Source organism: Ambystoma mexicanum, chromosome 1p (assembly GCF_040938575.1).
Source record: "Ambystoma mexicanum isolate Mex_15411 chromosome 1p, UKY_AmexF1_1, whole genome shotgun sequence".
Taxonomy (NCBI): domain Eukaryota; kingdom Metazoa; phylum Chordata; class Amphibia; order Caudata; family Ambystomatidae; genus Ambystoma; species Ambystoma mexicanum.
In genome coordinates this window covers 1053828099-1053848805 of record NC_090921.1, presented here as the reverse complement: position 1 = coordinate 1053848805, position 20707 = coordinate 1053828099, and the positions used below count along the sequence as shown (strand labels likewise).

Here is a 20707-nt window from a genome sequence, read left to right as displayed (position 1 = left end):
ACGAAACAGGAAACCCCGCTGTAAACTGCTTCTACCTCATGAGGAGGCTTCGTGGATGATCACCGGATGGAAAGTGTCCATGGTCATGGCCAATCGTCAGGATGAAGAGGTGACACGAAGCTGCAGTTGGTTCAAACGATATTCATCTCTGGAATCGAATTGACCCTCACCTAATAGCAAAGAGGAGGGGAGGATTTTGCCTGATCCAGATGGATGGATCACTCTTGAGCAAGAGATCAATATGGATGCAATAGTGATAACACCAACGATTTCACCCCCAGGACCGGAGGACGGGCAAATCCTAGAAGACAAGCATCCTAGGCGACATGCAAGGAGAGTGCCGGCAATAATGAGAGACCTCAGAATGAGAGACCTCACAGTACATCACTATTGTTAAAAGATGCCCGCCTTAAATGCCAGTTACCCACACTCTGTACAGCGCTCTGCTGCTCTCGAGCTAGGTCCGCCTGCTCAACAATAAAATAAAAAAATAAAAAAATGATGTAATGTACACTTGAAGGTTTGTGCACCTGTAGCAAGGACCTACATTTAAAGTAATGTGTGTTGCTTCATCTGTAAAGTTAAAAAAGGTTGTGTGTTTTCTTTATGGTGGAGGAGGGATGTTGGCGGACGTGATGTAAGGTTTCAATAAAAGGCCTGTGCTGACTGCAAGCCCTGGCCAGTGCCACCTATAACTTAACATGCGTGTGTCTTGGTGTAGCACAGCTCACCACGCCCCAATAGTGACCGCTTTTTTAAACGTCATGATGCTGCTTTGCCTAGGCCTCAACAGTCAACCCTCAAACTATGAGTGTTCGATGCTTGCACCCCGCGACCGCTTGTGCTCATCAGCTCCTCCATGTGGGTATTTACACATATCTCAAAAAGTGTTTTTCTTAGGGAAAAGCAAGGGTACTGTACTCATTAGAACTGTGCCCTTTCCTAATGAGTCATTTGGGAATGGATGAGCACAATATTTGTGCGTATTGTCTGTAGCAAGATACCTTGGGCTCGATTCATGGAATATTTGCCTGGTTCAAAGTGCATTTGCACTGCTGAAATGTGACTTTGCACTGCCGACACAAACCCGAATTCATGGAACCCTGCAAAGTGTATTTTTGCCATGCAAGTCCGGGCAAAGTCATTGTGTACATCGAAAATTACTAGGCGCTGACTTTGCACTGACTTTGCACGGTTCCATATGCAGCCATAAAACAGCCCCTGTTAATAAAAAGGTTCTAAGTATGCTTTCAGCCAGTTGATTTTTAAGCAATGGGTGTTTTTTAAAGGAAGCATCAGCAAAGAAAGCAATATTTGACAGCTGTTGCCATCTTATTGCCAGGCAGTACCATTGTGGCAGTGTCTGGAAAATGACTATCCATGCCTACACAGCCCAAACTGCGGGCTTTGCCAATGCTTGTTTCTTATTGGTGTCACAGGGATGGAATCTTGGCAAGTTCAGTTACAGGCAGATCCAAGGTTTATGGTCCGCTGTGTGCAACAAAGCATTATCTACAAAGAGCCACTAATAACTGGACCTGGCAGTGCACAGACCCGGCTCTCCTGCCCAGGAAACATTTCACTGGCCTTCCACCACTGAGGACACTTGAGACTTTGTCAACAGGCGGTGGCATGCGAGGCAGGACAGCAGTGTGGTGATTTCCTTTTCAAACTTCAATGATGCAGAGGGATCGGGCATGAGCTAAATCATCAATTGTCGGTAAACAATTTTCTTGGTAAATAATAAACCGGCATAACAATTTTGGTAAACAATAAACCTCCATAACAATTAGGTGTATTATCCAGAGTTTGGCGGTATTACCTTTCCTAATACCACCACACAGAATGACCTTTGCACGTATGGTAAGCACAGGTTACCGGGAAAGGCCTACATGATTGACAGTCATGCAGACCATTCAGTTCATCTGCATTTTGGAGTGCCATACGGCTTGATTGGGGAAATGCGATATCACTGCATGCAATAGTACCGCAAGTGGTAATGCTGCATGCGATATTGGTTGAGTGTGGAGGGAATGTCCTCCACATACAACTATGTGAGTTTCTTTGAGTTTCCAATGTGAATCTCTGAGGGTGGTGGTGCTGCACCCAGTGCTTACATTTGAGGGGAGCCCATGCACTTATTTTTATGCCCTGGCACCTATTGATTATGGTTTGGTGTTTTGTAAACTTTATCATTTTCTTTGTTAGTCAGTAGTAGCACACAACAAGCAACAACAGTGTCCGCTGGCCAGGTGTTTCTCAATGCTGGGCTGGCTCAATGTAATTAATGAACCCGATGACCCTCACTGAAGTGGCAGTGCCAGTTATTCATTTTCATGCATGCCAACAGTTGGAATGCGACTATACTGGGTGCCGGCGCCGGTCCTGACCTCACACTGCTTTAGCCGTCCTGCCTGACATTATTGCAGACCCACTAATGCAATAACCAGAATCATTGCCACAGCAGGGCGGGCAGACAACAGTAGGACACCCAGCAGCACCAACACCAGTGCAATGCGAGGGGAAAGGCCCTTTGCCAGGAGGACTGCCTGTCCTGAGGGCCAGCCTACACAATAAGACCGTGCTTCAAAGTTTGACAGGAAAGTTCATCTGTTCAGTAATGATTTTGCCAGCATTTGTCCATCAATTCACAATGGGAGGAGAGCACACTTTGTTTGTTTTCGGTGGTTAGACGGTCAATAAGTTCCACTTGCCAGCTAAAGAAGCGCAGCACAATGATAACGATGATTACATGTTTCATGAAACACTATAACTAATCAAGTGATGGGTGGAAGGTTTTGAATGATTCGTAACCTCTGGCAATGCTCTGGGCAAACCTCCACACCTCTGTTTTGTAGCCTATCTGCGTCATTGCAAGAGGGAGCCAGCCATATGCAAATGAGTCTGCTACTGACACTAATTGGAGCAGTCCAGCTCGAACTGCTAGGCCACATCCCCTCTGCACGGAAACACAAGCATCCCCAGACATATGTCAGCTTCATTGGGCGTCAACAGTGAGGAGTTACTTAGGTCTCTTAGCTCAGTAGGCTCGGGAACTGCATCTGAACATACTCGTCTCACGCTGCCCCGACGTGTCACGAGCGTACTAGAAATAATGTGGGCACGGCACTAATTTTTATTACAAATCAAGCACTGCCAGAAACTCTACTTTTTTACCACAATGCCAAACTCTGAATGATGCTTCAGGTGTTGCCATTATGACTATTTCAAAGCTCCATGACAATCCATTGATTCTTTTAGGTGCTTCTCCTGGAAAGAGACAGGCACAAACAAGGGAACAGCTACAAATGAGATGGGTGTTTAGAGAGATGGGTGTTTAGATTGGGATGTCACATCGACAGGTATTGCAGGATTTAGTGCAAGGTCAACAAGGTGCAGTACTGCACTCCTCTGTGATTCCCAGTTATGGTGCTTACTTTCAGTGAAGGTGGGGGAAGGGTGCATGCATTCATGAACGCCAATTAAATCTGACACCACAGTGTGGAAAAAGTGCAAGTGTGCAAGTCCCCCTCACTCACATGCACTGCAACTCTATTTCCCATTAGATGTAACCAACCGCAGCAGCATCTATGACGCGTTGAAGAAGGTGGAGAGCAAGCTGGAAGGATCTGGGCTGAACGTGGTGGTCAATAATGCAGGCGTGGTCTCGCGTGCCACGCTGGAAGACAGCACCAATGCAGACATGAAGCATGTGTACGACAACAATGTCATCGGGCCCCTGCTGGTGAGCCAGGTAAGTTCAAGGAACCACCAGTTTGTCCGAAAAGCCAGTTTTAGCAATTCCGGCACAATCCCATATTTGTTTAGTGAGTTTTAACTGGAGCAAAACGGCAGCTCCTGTTTACCTAGAGCAGGGGAATGTAACCTTTGGCTCTCCAGATGGTTTGGACTACAAAAACCATCAGTCCTAGCCAGCATGGTTAACGGTGAGAGATAATGGTAGATGTAGTCAAAAACATCTAGATCTGAAGAAGTCTGCCCTAAAAGCTTGGAGTGCACTATGACCAGTGTGTACACACATACACACACACACACAGACACGCGTGCGTATATAATTCTCTTCATTAGACGCCAAAGCAATTTTCCACTATTAATCAGTTGTAAATTCACGAGTTACTGATTACAAATGGTGAAGTATGTGATATCGGCCAAAGGCAAATATCTGGTTGGTTTTTCCAAATGTGTGATTGCAAGATTACAAGCAGACTTTGCAACTGGGTTCTTCAGACTATAGATATGCAGACTGGGCCAGCAAGTGGCCACCGACATAACTGCAGTGGACCAGTTTTAGGAGAGCACAGGTCTCCTGGAGAAGCCATAGACCACTGCTACAGGCCGCTCTCCTCAACAGCAGAAAATCTCCACACTGATTTCACGTCTCATGCCCATTCTAAACCTTCAGCCTAGCACGAAGGCCGCCATGCACTCCTCCATGACATACACATTAGGCCATCCTTGTTGTGGGTTTAAAGCTACCCTTGTCTAACATATCTCCTATGGTTATCACTTAAGTCTACTGCACGGATGCCATGACAGGGTGATCCGGGGGCACTAGGAAGGGTGGCTGAATGTGGGTGAAGACAGGAGAATCCAACCTACTGTGTGTAACCTCTTTTTTGTTGGCAGGGTACTACTAGGAACACAGTCTGGCGCTGCACTTATAACAGACAGGAGCGGGGTAGAATATCTTCAAGGGTGTATACAGGAGACTATTGAGTATGGAACTGTTCACTAAAAGTAAAAGTGCCTTCATCTATATTGTCTACTAAGGGGCATCAACAGAAAACACTCAATAATCCAGTAAATTACAGTAAACTGAAACACACACAGTACCCATCCAACAAAAATGTGAAAAGTACCTTTTATACAACAGATGTGGGTATGGCGGACCAAAACAATAAGTATGTTCACAGAGTCGCGGCTCACCAGCGAAGCATGGTGGCTCCTAGCTAGGTATCTCCACTCAGCAGCAGCTTATGTCTCGGTGTTTATCCTCTTGCTGCTTATTTCTGTGCCTTAACCCTGACACACTGAAATCTCAAGTGGCCCCCTCCCCTGGGCAAATACTGTTGGCATATCCTGTGCCAATTTAGATTGTTCACGTCATTGCTGGAGCATGGGTTGCGCTGGACCGGTCTGCTGGTCCTTTTTTTCTCCTCTGCTGATTGCAGATATTGGCTGCCTGTGCTCCTATATGTTTTAATTCAGAGCCCATGACCAGCTTGCAGCCCCCACTGGACACTGCATCACCCCAAGGTGAATCATCGAGCCAGCGGTGCTTGAGTGGGCAATAGCCCTGGATGCGTCTGAATCATTTTGCCTCCTGCTGCCCTTATTGGCGTCTCTGTGTTGGTCTGCCGGCCATCTTGGGTTGACATGTAGGAGCCCAGTGGATGGTAGCTTTGCCTCAAATAGAGCCGTCATCTGTTGGCCCCCACATCCAGCCAATGTGGATTTATGGGCAGTCGCCCATGTGCGCTGAGTGACTTATAGATAGATAAAGCCTGCCCCAGGTGAACTCTAGAGCAGAAATGACAGAGTATATCCTGTAAAACAGACTTGTGCTGATAGGAAAACATTATGTAAAATGTGCTTTCAAATTATAATTATTCATATGCACAATCATTACCTTCTATGGATTCTCATTCTGTTCAATGGACTGCATTGATTTCAATGGGCTGGAATTTTCCAGTGCTCCATCTTGACCCATCCCCCAGTACCTGCTTCCAAGACCTTTCAGTTTCAGTTCAAACAGTTGAAACATGTTACTTTTGTTTTTTTCCACTGTGCTCATCCCTAGGTTTCAGGCCTAATTCCACCCCACCCCCCCAGGAGGAGACATGCCCACCCATGTCTAACAGCAGGATATCATATAGACACCTTCTGGAACCTGTATTTACTTAATACATTTTATATACAGAGAAACCATCATGTAATTTAATTAATAGTTCTTTTTGTTGTGTCATTTTAATATCAGGTCTGTTCTTTTAATACATATTATTTTAATTTGCAATTTATTGTGCATAGATGAGCTTTTGGTATGCCTATTTAGGCAGTATTCTTGTCCCGGTCCCGCCCTACCCCGGCCACACCCAGTTGGTCTGCCCTTTGGATATTTTAGCTAAAGCCACCAGGGTTAGTTGTGTCTTTTTCCCGGGAGGCCTTCTGCAGAGACTAGGCGTCAGACTGCGTTCTGCTGTCTGTCCTTCCTAAGGTCTGTCCCCTGCTCATGGAGGCCTATTCCCATGGCAGGCACTGAGCACTCCTGTGTGCTACTTGATGGGACCTCTGCCGGTGCCGGTGCTCTATGTGAGAGATGCTTCCAGATTCCACCAATCTATGTGATTATCCAGCGGCCTGTCTGTGGCGTAGCCTGGTCTTCCCCTTGACTTTCCCTACTCCTCTAGTGTGTTGGAATTGAGGTTGATCTTTACAACCGTGATTTCCCACTGTGGCACGACAGGTACATCTACATTTCCCTTCTTTGTGTACATGTGCCTCTGCTTTGATTTATGTTGTTTTTCTTAACCCTGGTGCAGTAACCTCCTCTGTTAGGAGGTGCTGCTGTGCTGACTTCTCTATTGACTCCCATTGTGTGATTTATTAGTAATGCAGTTTCAGTGCAGTTCCTCTAACCACATATAGAGGTCACCCCTCGGGCCATTGACGCTCTGTATGTTGATGTTTGTAATGTTCTGAGCTCCGTTTGTGATGTCTTAGGCCATTTGATGTATCTTGGGAGTGGTTAATAAACTCAGGCAGGATACTCGGGAACCACTCCAGAGCCAGGGTTATCAAAAGGTAAGTCTTCTTTATTGTTACAGGGAAAGTAGGAAAGGTGAGACAGGAGATCAGGTGATGCGCTTCTCCTTCCCTTGGCTCTCTCCCTGCTAGTCCCTAACCGTCTATCCTGGAACCCTCACACTCACACCATTCCAGGCCTCACACAAACACTCAAAGCTCCACTGCCAACTCACACAGACACACAGCTCACATAACAGATGGAATACAAAACACTAGAATACTAACCACTAGAATAAAGCTAGGCGCTAGGCTACAACGCCATTCCCTTGGGGTTTGGAACAGTTTCGTTTTCATTTGCATATTTTAGGACCCCTCTGTGAATGCGCAATGTCTTGTAAAAAGGTACTTTGCAAGTGATACATGTAACAAGCGTTCATAAGTAAAGAAAGGAGAAAACGCTTGAAAATGTTGTGCCCTATGCCGGTTTGATGAACAAACCTTGAGTGTTTATTTTGCGTTGCAAAATAGTCATTGTACTGCCAAGTACAAGTGAAAAACCACTTGCTGTTTGGTATTGCTGCTGTGTAAATAGAGTCATATCCGCCCACTCAGTTTCAATCCTACAGCCTGAACTGTTGTGTGCGAACCTGCCACTCAAAGCTCTGCTGATTTCTATTCAAGTGTCATGTTTGCTCTTTCTGAAGTCGAGTATTCATTTTTGCATTGTCTTTGATTTGCCTTGAATGCACATTCCTCCCAGAGTTCCCACCATTCAGCCTGTGCATCCCCATTCGCTGTCTGTCTATGCCAGGCTGGCCTTACGCTATTTTAACGAATCAGGTAGAGGGTCAAAAGTCACGCATTCGTCACTGTCCCCAGCAGGAAGTTTGTGAAGGCACGCCATCATCGTTATCCCAGAAACCTTCCTCTGTCGCACTGGCATGCAAATACTTCAAGCTCCAAATGTTTAATTGGATCTACAGAGGGGTACTGCAGGAGCACGTTTATTTGGAAGCTCTGTCTTAGGGTGGAAAGCAGTTTGATTCTCGTGCAGTGCTCACGTTGAGGTACCCTTTATCCTGTATGAAAGACCCTGTAGAAGCTTCTCTCACATTTTAGGAACACGGTTGCTAGCACTGGGTCCTAATTTGACATATTGTGTATCCTGTTAGCAGTGGTCGAAGTGGGCAGAAGCGGTTGGGAGCGGTGCTCCTCCACTTTTTAAAATTAAATCTTACTGTGCCGATATTGGAATGATTTCGTTTTAAAATAAAAGTTTAGGAAGAAGTAGAAACTGAAGGTTCCCTTAAATAGTAGGCACGTTTCTTTGGGGGTTTGCGTTGCGCGTGGTAGGGGGTGTGAGAGAAGCAAGTCAGGCCAGTAGGGAACATAGTTCCACTACTACTTTTGGTACACTTCGACCACTACCTGTTAGGCACTTTACCGTACTTGGCACATAAAGAGTACGGCTGCCCTGCCACTTCCCAGGTACCCTCTTACTATGGCTCGCGGTAGGGCAAGAAAACAGTGCACAATACATTCATGAAGGCCGTATCTCAAGAGGGTCCATCATTGACCCTCGGCGCTGAGAAGGAAGCTTAGTCACCCTTCGACTCTGCAGACGTGCAGCTCATTTTCAGGGTAAGCGGAGGGGTTTGCCTCACTAATGCGGAAGGAACATGGTGGCTTTGGGAGCAGTAAACTCGCTGAAGAAAAAGTTGGAGAAGGAAAGTATGCGGATTCCTACAGAGTATTGGTGCCACGGAAGGCAGCATAATATAGGTGTCTATAAAAGGCGGCAACAAAAATTCAGCATTATTGCATGTTTAACTTTGACCCAAATCATTACTTTACTCCAAAGTATGAGGCACAACATTTATTCTCTGACATTAATAATGCCGCAATGTATTCACTATTACAACAAGATCAGCACTCAAACTACCAACAGACCTTCTGCATGAATGTTGAAAAATGACCAACTTCATTTCCAAAGCAACGTCCGCAAATTCTTTAACCAGCGTCGCAATGTAGGCCCCACTCTCCTAAGTTTCTTGGGCCTTCCCACTGGTCCATATCTGTTGCCTCAGATGTGAGCTGCAAGGAGCGTGTCGTTTCTAAATGTCTATTGCTAGAGGGTGTCGGACAGCAAACCATGAACTTCTTACCCTACCAGGGCTCCAAAAGGTCGAAGAGCATCTCAGGTCACGGTCCATTTCAAAATGTAATGTAATTTGTCATTTATATAGTGCCATTTCCAATTGGGAAGGTCAATCTTTCTCTGCTTTATTGGCTGTGAGATTGCCAACCTGCCACAAATGAAACAGAAATCACTGGACATCCCTGTGAGGAAAACTAATGTTACTGTGTGGTGGGTGGGAATTTGCGGTGCACCAACAACAGGGACCAGCCCTGCTGCTGCTCTGGGCTCTTGAACCCCTATTGTCACTGTGACATAAACAGCCCCTAGCATTCCTTCTTTCCCTCCTGAACCAATCTTGCTGCCCTGCCATTTCGTAGGGTTTCTTTTAAATCTGGCATGTCTTCTCCCTTTGGTTCTCTCCCCATGTTTAATACCAGCAGAAACTGGTCAATGACAGTTCATCTCCTAACGCCCATGACTGGCTCCCTGTAACTCCTCTAGAAGTCCACAGTATTCACGTGGGATTTCTTAATGTTTAAACATTCAATGTATGACCTGAAGAAAGTCCTCTTAGCGGATAACCCTCACCTCATGTGGGCTTCCGTCCTTAGATATAGAGGGGTGGTGCCACCTATCCGCCTGGGAATGGGAGACGGGGGGATTTTATCCCTGGTACTTCTGTTCTTGGAATACTAAAATCACCTCTCGGTGATGGTGACTATGGTGCAGTGTCACAAACAATAGGGCCAAATTTCTGTGAGGAACTATTTCCCATGGGTCGTGGACCCTTCATTCTTTAATTGACCTTCAGAAAAGTGTGTGGGACCCAAGTAACACTTGCTCAACTTACAAGAAGACAAACATAAAAACGGACACATGTACAGTCAATTATCTTCAAACGAAAATCTAAAAATCATCATAGAACCTCTTCTATTGAGGCGTCCTAATTCGTATAGTGGTTTGAACTCAATTGTCCAACCCTATGGCGGTCTCTTAGTGATTTAAGTTATAAATCATGACCAGTTCTAAAGTTCGGATATAGGAGTCCACAATGGTGCTGAGTTCTTGGAGAATCCGTTCTCCATTGCAGGAGCATATTTCCTTGTCGGTATACCAGCTTGTTCCTCGGGATATCCAGCTTGAAAGGGGTCGACCGGTTTCAATGATTTTCTAGTTTATCATCTTCTTCAGGACCGGTTAGTTATAGCCTGTCTTGCACGAGATCGGTGTGTCGGGTGGACAAGGGGAACCATCACCCAGTCTATCTAAGGAGAGACCAAAAGCTGGGTTTTTTCTGAGCTTGTGAGCTAAGTATAACTTTTATGATGCTAGTTTGCATTGATCTGATTATTCGACAGTAATAAGCCCTGGGTTCGTATCTCTCCAGCACTGAAATCTCTCCACTGGCTCCTAGTGGACGCAAGGATTAAATTCAAAACCCTCTGCATTGTCCACAAGGCTTTCTGGGGCCAGGGTCCAAAATACCTTCAGTTAACCCTCTGTAAATTCCTCCCCTCTCGAGCTCTTTGCTCCTGTACCTCTAACTCCCTCAGGGTCTGTCGTTTTTCAAAGAAACGAGCTGGGGGTAGATCTCTGTCTTCGGCTGGGACCTCCCTCTGGAACAGTCTCCCGGCCACTCTAAAACTTGAGGAGAACCATCGCCGGTTCCGGAAGCACCCAAAGACCTTCCTCTTTGCTTCTGCCTTCGCCCCTCCCCTTCCCTGCTAATCTTTTCTCTCTGAGCACCGTAAACCTAGCCTACACTCTTCCGGGCCCAGGTAACTGCTCACCCTGCTCACCCTGCCACCCACCGCACAGCCTCTGGGCAACCCCTGCACTGGGGTCTGTATCTGTAACCATACAGACCCCACTTTTTTTCCTGCACTGTCTGCTGCCTCAACCCAGCACTCACCACTTGCTGGCTGCACTACCACTGTTTTGTTGCCTTTATTATTTTTTATTATATTATTTATGTTTCTCCTTTGCTCCACACTTTCCACTTCTCCCCCCTTCCATGCACATTTCCCCTTTCCTTCTCCCATGCACGTGCGCGTTCTCAATGTCACTGGGCCTAGTAAGGTCGTTGTTTTTCGTTCTTCCTTGCGCAATACAAATAAAATATCATATCATATCATACTGTTTTGCTCTTCTCCACAAAGTTCCTGACTTTGCTACACAAATGCTTTTCAACCAACCCAGAACCTCCCCAACCTCTTCCTGCAAACGCCACACTGGATAACATTCTATGTATAATCGCTCACCTTTAAATACATCCAGGAGCGTGCCCCAAACACCTTGCAAACTGTTTCTTTCTATACTCTCCTGTCCGGAACCTATGCCCTTTGTCCCCTCACAACCTATCTGTCTGCTGCCACCCTTGTGCATTCTTCTGCTTTTGCTACTTCCCTAGCACTACTGCACTGCAATGCTCCTCTCCACCATATCAAAGCCATTTCATTGGTGGACCTCACCTATTAGCGTCTGAAGAAACCCCTGATAACTTGCCCTTATGCACCCAGAGGGACTACCAAACTCAACACTTGTACCTGTGTTTTTTCAGCCCCCACCATGTGTAAATCAGCATCATGGTTCTACTGACCTTGTTGCTTTTATGTCTTTGTAAGTAATGTTCTTGTTCGTCTCCCTAATATCTGTTCCCATAATACTGCCTTCATCTCCCAGTACATTCCATTAATTATTGCGATGAATATAGTAAAAGTACCCAGGTAAGGCAATGCCCCAGTCCTCTGCTGCTCCCTACTATTTACTTCAGTTACTCTCAAAATGGCCGACTGTTCCTGAAATAAAATACATTGTACAAAATACCTTGTCGTGCACCGCTGTTGTTGCCAAGTATCGAGGATAATTAGGGGCCAAATAGGGGCCAGATGTGTCTATGCAACGGCTGTTATAGGTTTTAGAAAGGAGCATTCTATTTAAGGTAAGGGGTTTATATGCTTGGACCCAACCAAACTAGACAAGAAGAAAGCTTCTCAGCACACAGAGTGAAAAAAAGCAAGAATGACCAAACTACTTCTGTAAACCATGCCACATACAAAGCTCCCCTATAGAGTAAGGAGCTCATTTTAAGTGAGCTCTCAATTTGGCAATGGGGAGCCGTTACGTGTAGACATACACGTAGCCGGCTACCCGCTTCCAAATTTTTTTTATTTACACAGAGGAGTGCAAATGTGCAGGGCAAAAGGCGGCATACACGCCTGTACGCCACCCTTTGCCCTGCACATTTCCAGTCCACTTTGCAAGTGAGTAAATACTTCCTAGCCATACTCGCATGGCATACAGCATTTACAATTACAATTAAACAATGCCTGACGGTAAGCAGCATTTAATTGTAAACGCTGCTTGCCATGCTAGCATGGTATGCAGCATTTACAGTGGATGCCTGTGGAGTTCACCTGCTTTATGCTGTTGCATAAAGCAGGTGGACCCCGTAAGGATCTCCAGCATATTCACCAGGAGGAAAATGCATACCGGGACATTTGTATGGCCGAGAGGAAGGGAGGCAGCAGAAACGCAAGTTTCGTTCCGCCCCTCCTCTCCGTCATACAAATGAATGAAAATGACCCGAGGCATCAATGGAAGGTGTAAACACCTTTCAAAGGCTTTACGTCTCTCGTTGACTTTACGTCTCTCGTTGACTTTACGGCTCTGATGAAAATGAGCCGTTATGTCATTCCAATTTCACATCAGGTGCTACGGATTCCTTGTTATCATGTTAATCAGAGGGAGACTCATTCCAATGTAGTTATTGTCCCTGCATGTTCAAATACTCAACGCCCAGTTTAGTTTTTTCACATTTTTTTCTTTTACCTGAAATGGGTAAAATACACGTAAGTAAAAGAGGTACCAACACCTATACCACATATTATAATGACAAGTTAACATACTTAAGAGGAGGAACTTGTGAAACTACATCCTGCAGAAATAGAAAGTAGGAAGTCCCGGTGAGTGCTTAAGGGTTTTGTACTCTACACAGGGGGATGAGCTTAGTTTTTTTTTTAATCATTATCACATTTTGGAAGAATCCTTTTTTTATTTTGGGATAAGCGAGTTGTCGGTGAATACTCCCCCTTATAGAGGAGGAGGATTGCAGTGTTTTGGCTGATGATAGCTGAGGCTGGTGTTGTATCAAGATGGTGCATGGGACGTATACCACTTGATCCTGGTGCTTAGGGCAAGGAGGTAGTCAATATTGTATGAGTTTCAACTACATTAAGTAGGTTATCCATAAAGTGTGTATGATGTCAAACAAAACAGAGAAAAGTCCAAGGAAGCTCCGATGCCAGTGTAATCTCTATATGTTTGATGCCATAAACAGCTGCATTGGATTTCCAAAGGTAGTTCTTAAGCAACCGGTTATGTAAAATAACGTGTGCCCTTTGATATAAATAGGAATTTGACCAAGAAGCATTCTGTCTTTAGAAATATTTAAGACTACAAGTCGCTCCATTGAAATGTTTATGCCAGATGAGAAATGCAAGTCTAAAATGTAAACCTGCCTTCTGAAAACCAACTTAATGACAAGTTGATGGTCAAGGCGATGCCCCAATGAGTTAAAATGCATGAAGCCACTTACTATTCAGACAGCCCCAGGAGGCCTGGTGACGTCCACGTATGCCGAAAGATATTCTCTTAGACATCCGTTCAAAACTTTTTCAATCAATGTCTTTATGGATACAGGTGCTTCAACATGCCTCGATGGATGACGTTGACTAATGCCGAGAAACCAGTGTGCTGATGTCATAAGTGACACCAACAACAGAGCAACGTTAGTCACGAAGTACACTCACAGACATGCACAAATTACACAAACACACATGTGAACACACAAAGAACATGCTTTCACAGTTCTGTAGATAGAGGATGGTTGCATATACATACTGTCAAATGTTTTACTATTTTTCGCATTAGCTAAGTGCAGAAACGCTGAACACAAGGCAACAAAGAGATGCAGAGCAAGCTTGCAGATGCTTATGGCAACTAACCCCATGGAACTACAGGATCACACAAGAAGCCGGGAAGGACCAAATACGACTAACCTATGGAAACCATAGCACAGTATAGATAAGTAGAAATCATATGATATGTATAATGAGGAGTACATGGAGGCTACGAGCCACAGAACAAGAAACAAGGGGAAGCAGAACCAGGCTGCACAGAACAGCAGGCCAGGGCTCGCAGCCAAGGCTAGAGACAAGCAACACTACAAACCTAAAAAGACAAGGGGTCATCTGCAGGAAAACAGAATAAATCCTCATAAATTGCAGACCAGAAGAGTTCAATTTTGTGGTCCTCAACCACGTGATGCAGCTGAGCTAGACAATGCTCATTCACCCACGGTGAGTGGCAAATGGTTCTCAGCAACACAGACATGAAATGAAACATGGACTTGTTAACAACATTGCAACGTTGAGGGCTCACTCTCAGGCAAAAGTGGTACTGCAACCAGATACATTGGGCACACATAGTCATTCTCATCACCTTGAAGAGGTGCACAGACCTCTGAAAACAGAGCTGGGTCCCAGGCCTGGGGACCAGTTCCAGCCAATCAGTGTCATGATCTCTGCTTCGAAAAGATCAGGACTTGCCCGACTCCCTTGGAAGCAGACCCATAACCCCGTTTCCGAGTGCCAGCCAGTCCCAATTGGGACCTTTTGGACCCTGTCCTGGCGCCATTGGCACCAGGCTCATAAAGATGCCCAGTCCCAGCGCTGGAAGCGCTGGGCTCATAATGCTTGGGTGGACTTACCTGCAGCAGACCATGCTGCTTACTTACCTGCCAGTTGAACCCCTGATCCTCTTCTGTTTGGGACTACTTTTCCTGTTGGGTGGGGCAGGAGCCACTCCCTAGGTTCAGAACACTGGAACTCTTCTGGAAAGCAGGAACTCTTTTCTTACCTAGGCATGGCTGTGGAAGGAGACACCTAAGCACTACAGGAGGCTATTTAAACCACACCCGATGGATGAATCTTGCTTTGCGTTATTCTGCATTCTCTGCAGCAGAACGCTCATCGTGTCTTCTGCTTCTGATCCTGGGCCTAAGGGAACAAAGGCTTACCATCCTGGAATCCAGTCTTCAGCAGCACCTGTAAAGACAAAGAAAGAACAGGTTAGCACTACGGTCTTCAGTGGCAGCGCATCTCTTACCTGGTCCATCGGCTGTCACCAACGCCTCGCGCTGCATTCCGGCATCTGAAAGACAAAGGCTTACCTACTCTTCGCATGCTCCGGAGGTCTTCGCACTGCATTCCGGCATCTGAAAGACAAAAGCTTACCAGCTCTTCGCACGCTCCGGAGGCCTTCGGCGCTGCATCCCGCATCTGAAAGACAAAAGAAGGTGCGTTTAAAGACATTGGGCAACTTTATTACTCACGTGCCATTACTCCTTCCCACGCCGAATCCAGTGGGTATTCCAGCACCCTTCAGCTTCTCTAAAGCTCCGAACTTGTACCTGCAAGATAAAAGGGACAGTTAGTGCGCATCGTGAAGCAGGCTACAAGCGCTTACTTACGTGCTTCCATGCGCTTCTATTCCTCACGTGTGTTCGATCCTCAACTCTCATCAGCCCGCCATCCGCCATCGCCGGAACCCTGCAAAACAAGAGATATCATTACAAAAGACTTTTAAGACATTTGAAGTGCCCAGAACTTACCGTTCGTGCAGTTAACGACGGACACCAGTCCTCTGAGGTCAAGAGGCCTGCACCCTTATCCAGTGAAGAAACTGGTTACGGCACCCTGCCCTGAGGCAGATGGAGAGCTCGGCGTTCACTTACCTAAGGTGAGGGCGTTAACCTTTGGGGTTCTACAGAAGAAGAGAAAGGGAAGAGGAGAGAGGCACCCAATAACCCCAGTTCATTAATCCCATATTTTCTATCTGCAGACATCTTACTCTTCGAGTCAGACATACAGTGCACAGAGGTCCAGCCCAAAGAGCCAACCGTGTGTTACATATCACCTTTGAAGATACGGCATTCACCCAGTCAAGACCGGCGCCTCTGCGGGAATCAGGTGAGCGTTACAATCAGGGACCAGAAATAATCCAAGGGTGGATGGCAGAGGGCAAGGGCCAATGGTAATCCTGTGACCCTGCCACAATATAATAGTTTCTTGGGGAAGGGGCAGGTGAACCATCTGACATGCAAGAGCCTATAGGATCTATAGGATCTATAGGGGTTATCCATAAGGGATACCACTCCGATCACCCAACCAAAAAGAGTGATAGGTTTTCCGGGGAGGGGCCCATGATGTGACACCAGGGGACAACAAGATGGCCCGACACGGGCTGGGAGGGTGATTCTGGGAATGCTCAAATGTCCTGTATGATCCCTGTCGGTTTTTGTAATAAACAACAGTTCCAACTTGCCCTTGGCTGAGTCCTCTGTTTGTTACTTGGGAAGGGTTATTGGGCCCTGGGAGCTAAATGGGTAAGCTTGTTGTAACCCCCAGACCTCTGGCATACCTAAGCCAACAAGTTGGTAGCAGAGGGATCGTGTACTACGCCCGTTCCGCATAAGCCACCTCTTCCGCCGCATCGCCTTGAGGGCTGTGGGGCACCTCGTGGAAATCAAGCCCAACAGGGAGTGCACCCTGTACAAAGGCCATCAGGAGCCAGCTCGGAAATATCCTGCCTGCGGTCCACGAGAAGTCCAGCAGACCAGAAGGGTGGAGTGGCAGCTTTGGGGGAGCCGATAGCCGAACAGCGTCAGTGGATCACAGATTGTAAGTATTGACTCAACCACACCGCAACTAAGTGGAGTGGGAAAGTATCGGCAGGTGCGGGGTGGTAATGAGTATTATTGAGTATCTTTGGAGTATTGTTTAGTAGTGCTGAGTATTGTGAAGCATAGTAGGGAAAGAAGCAGAGGTAGATGTCATTTCTGTGGTTAGGGAACATTCAATCTTGAGGTAAAAGGTTCTGGTAAATAAGCTTGACTATTGACTTAAGGGCACGGATGACAGAAGTTATGTGAATACTGGAATCCCTGTGAATTGAGCTTTTTAGCTCGGGTCATGGATGATGGTATCCCTGTGTAAAGGCTTAGCAAAGGGAGCTAGACCAGATTGCGGAAGGTGTTCTTCTGGTTAAGTCTCAAGGAGGCGTTTTATCTACAAGGCGACGCTATAGGTGCAGATCGTACACGAGAACATTTGGAATCCCCTGTTAGGAGGCAGGAAGATAGATGTGGGTTCATGTTGGGGTTGTGTAAATGTGTGTAACGGGACATTAGCATTGTGAGCGTTGTAAGTAATCTCTAGCACCCCCTTGTTTAGTGAAGTGGTGACGTCACCCATCAGGTCCGTGCATAGGACTAGGAGAGCACGAGGAGTTACAGAATTTGGTGCCAAGAGTTTAAAATTGACAGAGGAGGTTGTTCGGTAGCGATGCGCAGAAGGCGCATGCGCAAGATTGGTGTGTGTGTTCCTGAGGAGGCAGAGAGTTGTAGAAGGACGGTGCGCGGAAGATGCCTGACAGGTTGTTTTGGAGCCAGATTGGCTCGAGGAGAATTATTAAGAACTGGTATTAGTGAAATTAAAAAATCTGAACTGAAAGTATTAATTGTGTTTGTATAGTAACGGGAGTATCGAATGCCTCGACTTAAGGTCAAGTAAGTATAAAAGCAATGTATCAAGGGAAGTGCGGTTGGGGGAATGTCCCTACAGCACCTATGTAAGACCCTTCCGCGATATAATGACAAGATTTGTAAATATAGCGTGGAATGGACGAAAAGCAGAGATGGTAAATTGACTAAGCCAGGGCCACAATGCGGAAGGGAAGTTTTTCCAAAAATGTGTAGCAACCATTACAGACACACATACAAGACACCTATAAGGGGAAAAAGTTGGCCAGTCGCATGGTGATATTTGAACTCTGGAAAATGTTCCAGGAGGACAAAGGGGAAGTAGCAAGGCGTTAATGGATGCTGAGCCGGCAGGAGACGCAGGGTGCAGCGCCCTCGGCCACCGCCCCACTCATCCTCCTGAGCACGAAAAGGAAGGGCCTGCAGCAGAAACGTTGGGGCTATACCCTATATAGGAGCTAAAGGCAGCTGAGGGGTACACAAGTCCAACATTTCAACCTCCACCATACACCAAGGAGGAGGGGCAGAAAGGGGTCGGACAGACAGATGGTGGGAGAGGAGCATGTGGGGAGACCCAGACGAACACTAAGGAGGGGCGAGAGGGCATAGCATCGAACAAATGGGTAGGAGGGCAGATACTTCTGAAATTGAATTGAACAACAATGGGAGAATCAGCAGGGGCAAGTAAAGAAATAGAGGGTCATAAGGGGAGCAGCGAAGCGTGAGACTGGGTGGAGATAATGGAAGAAGTAGAAAGAAAGGAGAAGGAAGAAGAAGAGCGGCGTGAAAGTATCAAAGAGACAAGCAAAGGGAAGAAGAGGAAGGGCGGAAGCAGCGAGAGATGAGCAGGAGGAGGGAGCTTGAAGAGTTAGAGAGGCAAAGGGAGGAAGACGAGAAGGAAAGTCAAGTTTTAGTAAGAAGGAAACTGGGAAAGTGGGAAATAGAGAAACTCGTAAGAGAGTGTACACGCAAGGAGGAGGAGGAGAGCTCAATGAGAGACATAAGGATAAAGTGAGGAATTTGCACGATAGATGACAAAGTGGAAGAGTGTAAAGAGGAAGATGGTAGGCGAACGGAGCAAGACAGAGGCACCACACAGGACAGGACTGCCACTCCATCGGACAGGACAGACGTGGGGTCCTTCTTGGAGAAGGGGTAGCAGGAACTTGATTGGCTTTGAAGGGAAGCTAAGTGAGGACACAACCTCAAGGAGGCTGAGTGCCGCAGACAATTTTGACAGTGACATGGGGGACACTGACTCAGATGTCAAAACAGAGGGAATTGTGGATGAGGAAAGACGGGGACCAGGCATCGATCGACGGGGAGAAGCACAGATACAAGCGTGACATGGGAAGTAGGAAAAGACATAGGGGGACCTAGAGGAGACAAGGACGATAGATCACGACAGTCCAGGGACGCATCCTGCAGTATGAATGAACAGTATACACCAAATTGTTTGTTTACAATTGTTTGAATGAACAATTGACCGATTTTAAAGGGTCACAATTGACCTTTTCACAATTGACCGCACATATATATAAATATATATATTTCTGAGGCTTGTGGAATCTGCTTAGATCACATGCTGCGCATAGGCCGACATATAGTGGAAGCTGCAGAGTATTACAGTTTGTTTTTCGAAACGCAAAAATGGGCGTCGACACAGGGCGTGCCAGTAATACTATCCCTAGTGTGACGTCCACTGTACCCATGATCCCTCACGTGTCTAGGACCTTTAGATTGTTTTTTTCCGCCATACTGGTCGGAAGCATCCCGCGGAGTTCCTGGCCTTAGCCACAATATTGCTAAAATATCTTAATATTTCCCCATTTCTCCACCCCAACGTCGAGCCACCGAAGTTTGACACTCGACACCGGTCCGGAGAAGGAAGCAACCGTCGACAGCTGCACGACGGACTTGGGCCTCGGAAGACCTCTGGCCTTGGCCCTGCAAGTAGGGAGAGTGAGGGGTGGCACATACTCTACACTCTTTAATACATAGGTACATCTTCTATATATTCCTACAATCATTAGCCCGCTGCCACAAGGTGCATATGGAGGGTACCCCTTTCCAATTTTGCCCCAAGTGCAACCGCAAGTACCCTTGGGTTGAAAGACATGCCACGTACAAGCTCTGCTTGCCGAGGGACACCCCGAGGCGAACTGCAGAGCGCGTTGTAGGTTTAAACCAAAAACACTAAAGGACAGTTCGATCAAGTGTTGGGGCCACCACGCCAGGCATCAAGAGGCCATGGCAGCGGAGGACGCCTTCAGTGATGCCAGTGACGCTGTGCTTTCGGACGGCGAGGGCAACGTGGCGTCGAGAGACAGCCAAGCGCAAGTCTCCGACCTCGGAAGGTCGTCCGGCAGGGCGGCTATGGGGAAAACACCCGGCGACACAAGCACTACCCACACCACTTCCACCAAACATGAGTCCCACCGAGACTCGGCGCGCACATCGAGTTCTCGGAAAGAGGCACACAGAGAACGGTCCACCGAATCGGTGTCCTCTGGGCGTTCTCAATCTAGATCACCGCATGACTCCAGGCAGCCATCCACTGTTGCCAAGAATGCCTCGCTCCCTAAGATAACAGAGGTTCGATCGTCGGAAGACGAAGCCGACCTCTATCCCCAGGCCGCACTCCAGGAGTCGGCATCAGCAGACCGCTTAACGGCTGTTCCGGAGTCCCAACCTCCACACTCTAGAGATAGGGACACTACTCCCGAACCTCGACGCCAGGCATCGAAAGGCTCTGAAGGGGCGAATAAACAGAGAAAACACTCTTCCACCTACGGGGAGGGGGGAAAACAACAAAAGAAGCATTCTCTACCTTCTTCCACACCTCAGAAGCAGTCTGACAGGCAAAAACTGATGGCCAAGTCTCAGTCGTCTGTCATTTTAAAGACCCCTGCACAAACACATAGGTCCAGTCAGGACAAGACAGGGAAACTCTCCCAGGAAAGAGTCATTCCCAGCTCAAAGGAATGGTCTAGTGACGACATAGACAGAGTTATGTCTAGGATGTCATCTTTGGCAGACTTCTATGCCAAGAATCCTGAACACTTCCTCTCATATACCCCTGACGGGGCTTCACCCTCAGGTTCTAGGGACCCGATACCCACAAGTAAGAAGTCCCGGGTTGAAGCACCAACACAGTCTTCGGACCCTTTCTGTATACAGCCCTACTCTTAATATAATGA

General features: G+C 46.8%; 1 protein-coding gene across 2 annotated transcripts in view; it reads left to right on the top strand.

Annotated features, from left to right (window-relative positions):
• LOC138447942 (C-signal-like) overlaps positions 1 to 20707 on the top strand; it is a 338033-nt gene that overhangs the window by 155834 nt on the left and 161492 nt on the right. For both annotated transcript variants that reach the window (XM_069604469.1, XM_069604470.1), the window contains exon 3: positions 3567 to 3754. In XM_069604469.1, the coding sequence (XP_069460570.1) occupies positions 3567 to 3754 (188 nt within the window). The remainder of the gene's footprint in view (positions 1 to 3566; positions 3755 to 20707) is intronic.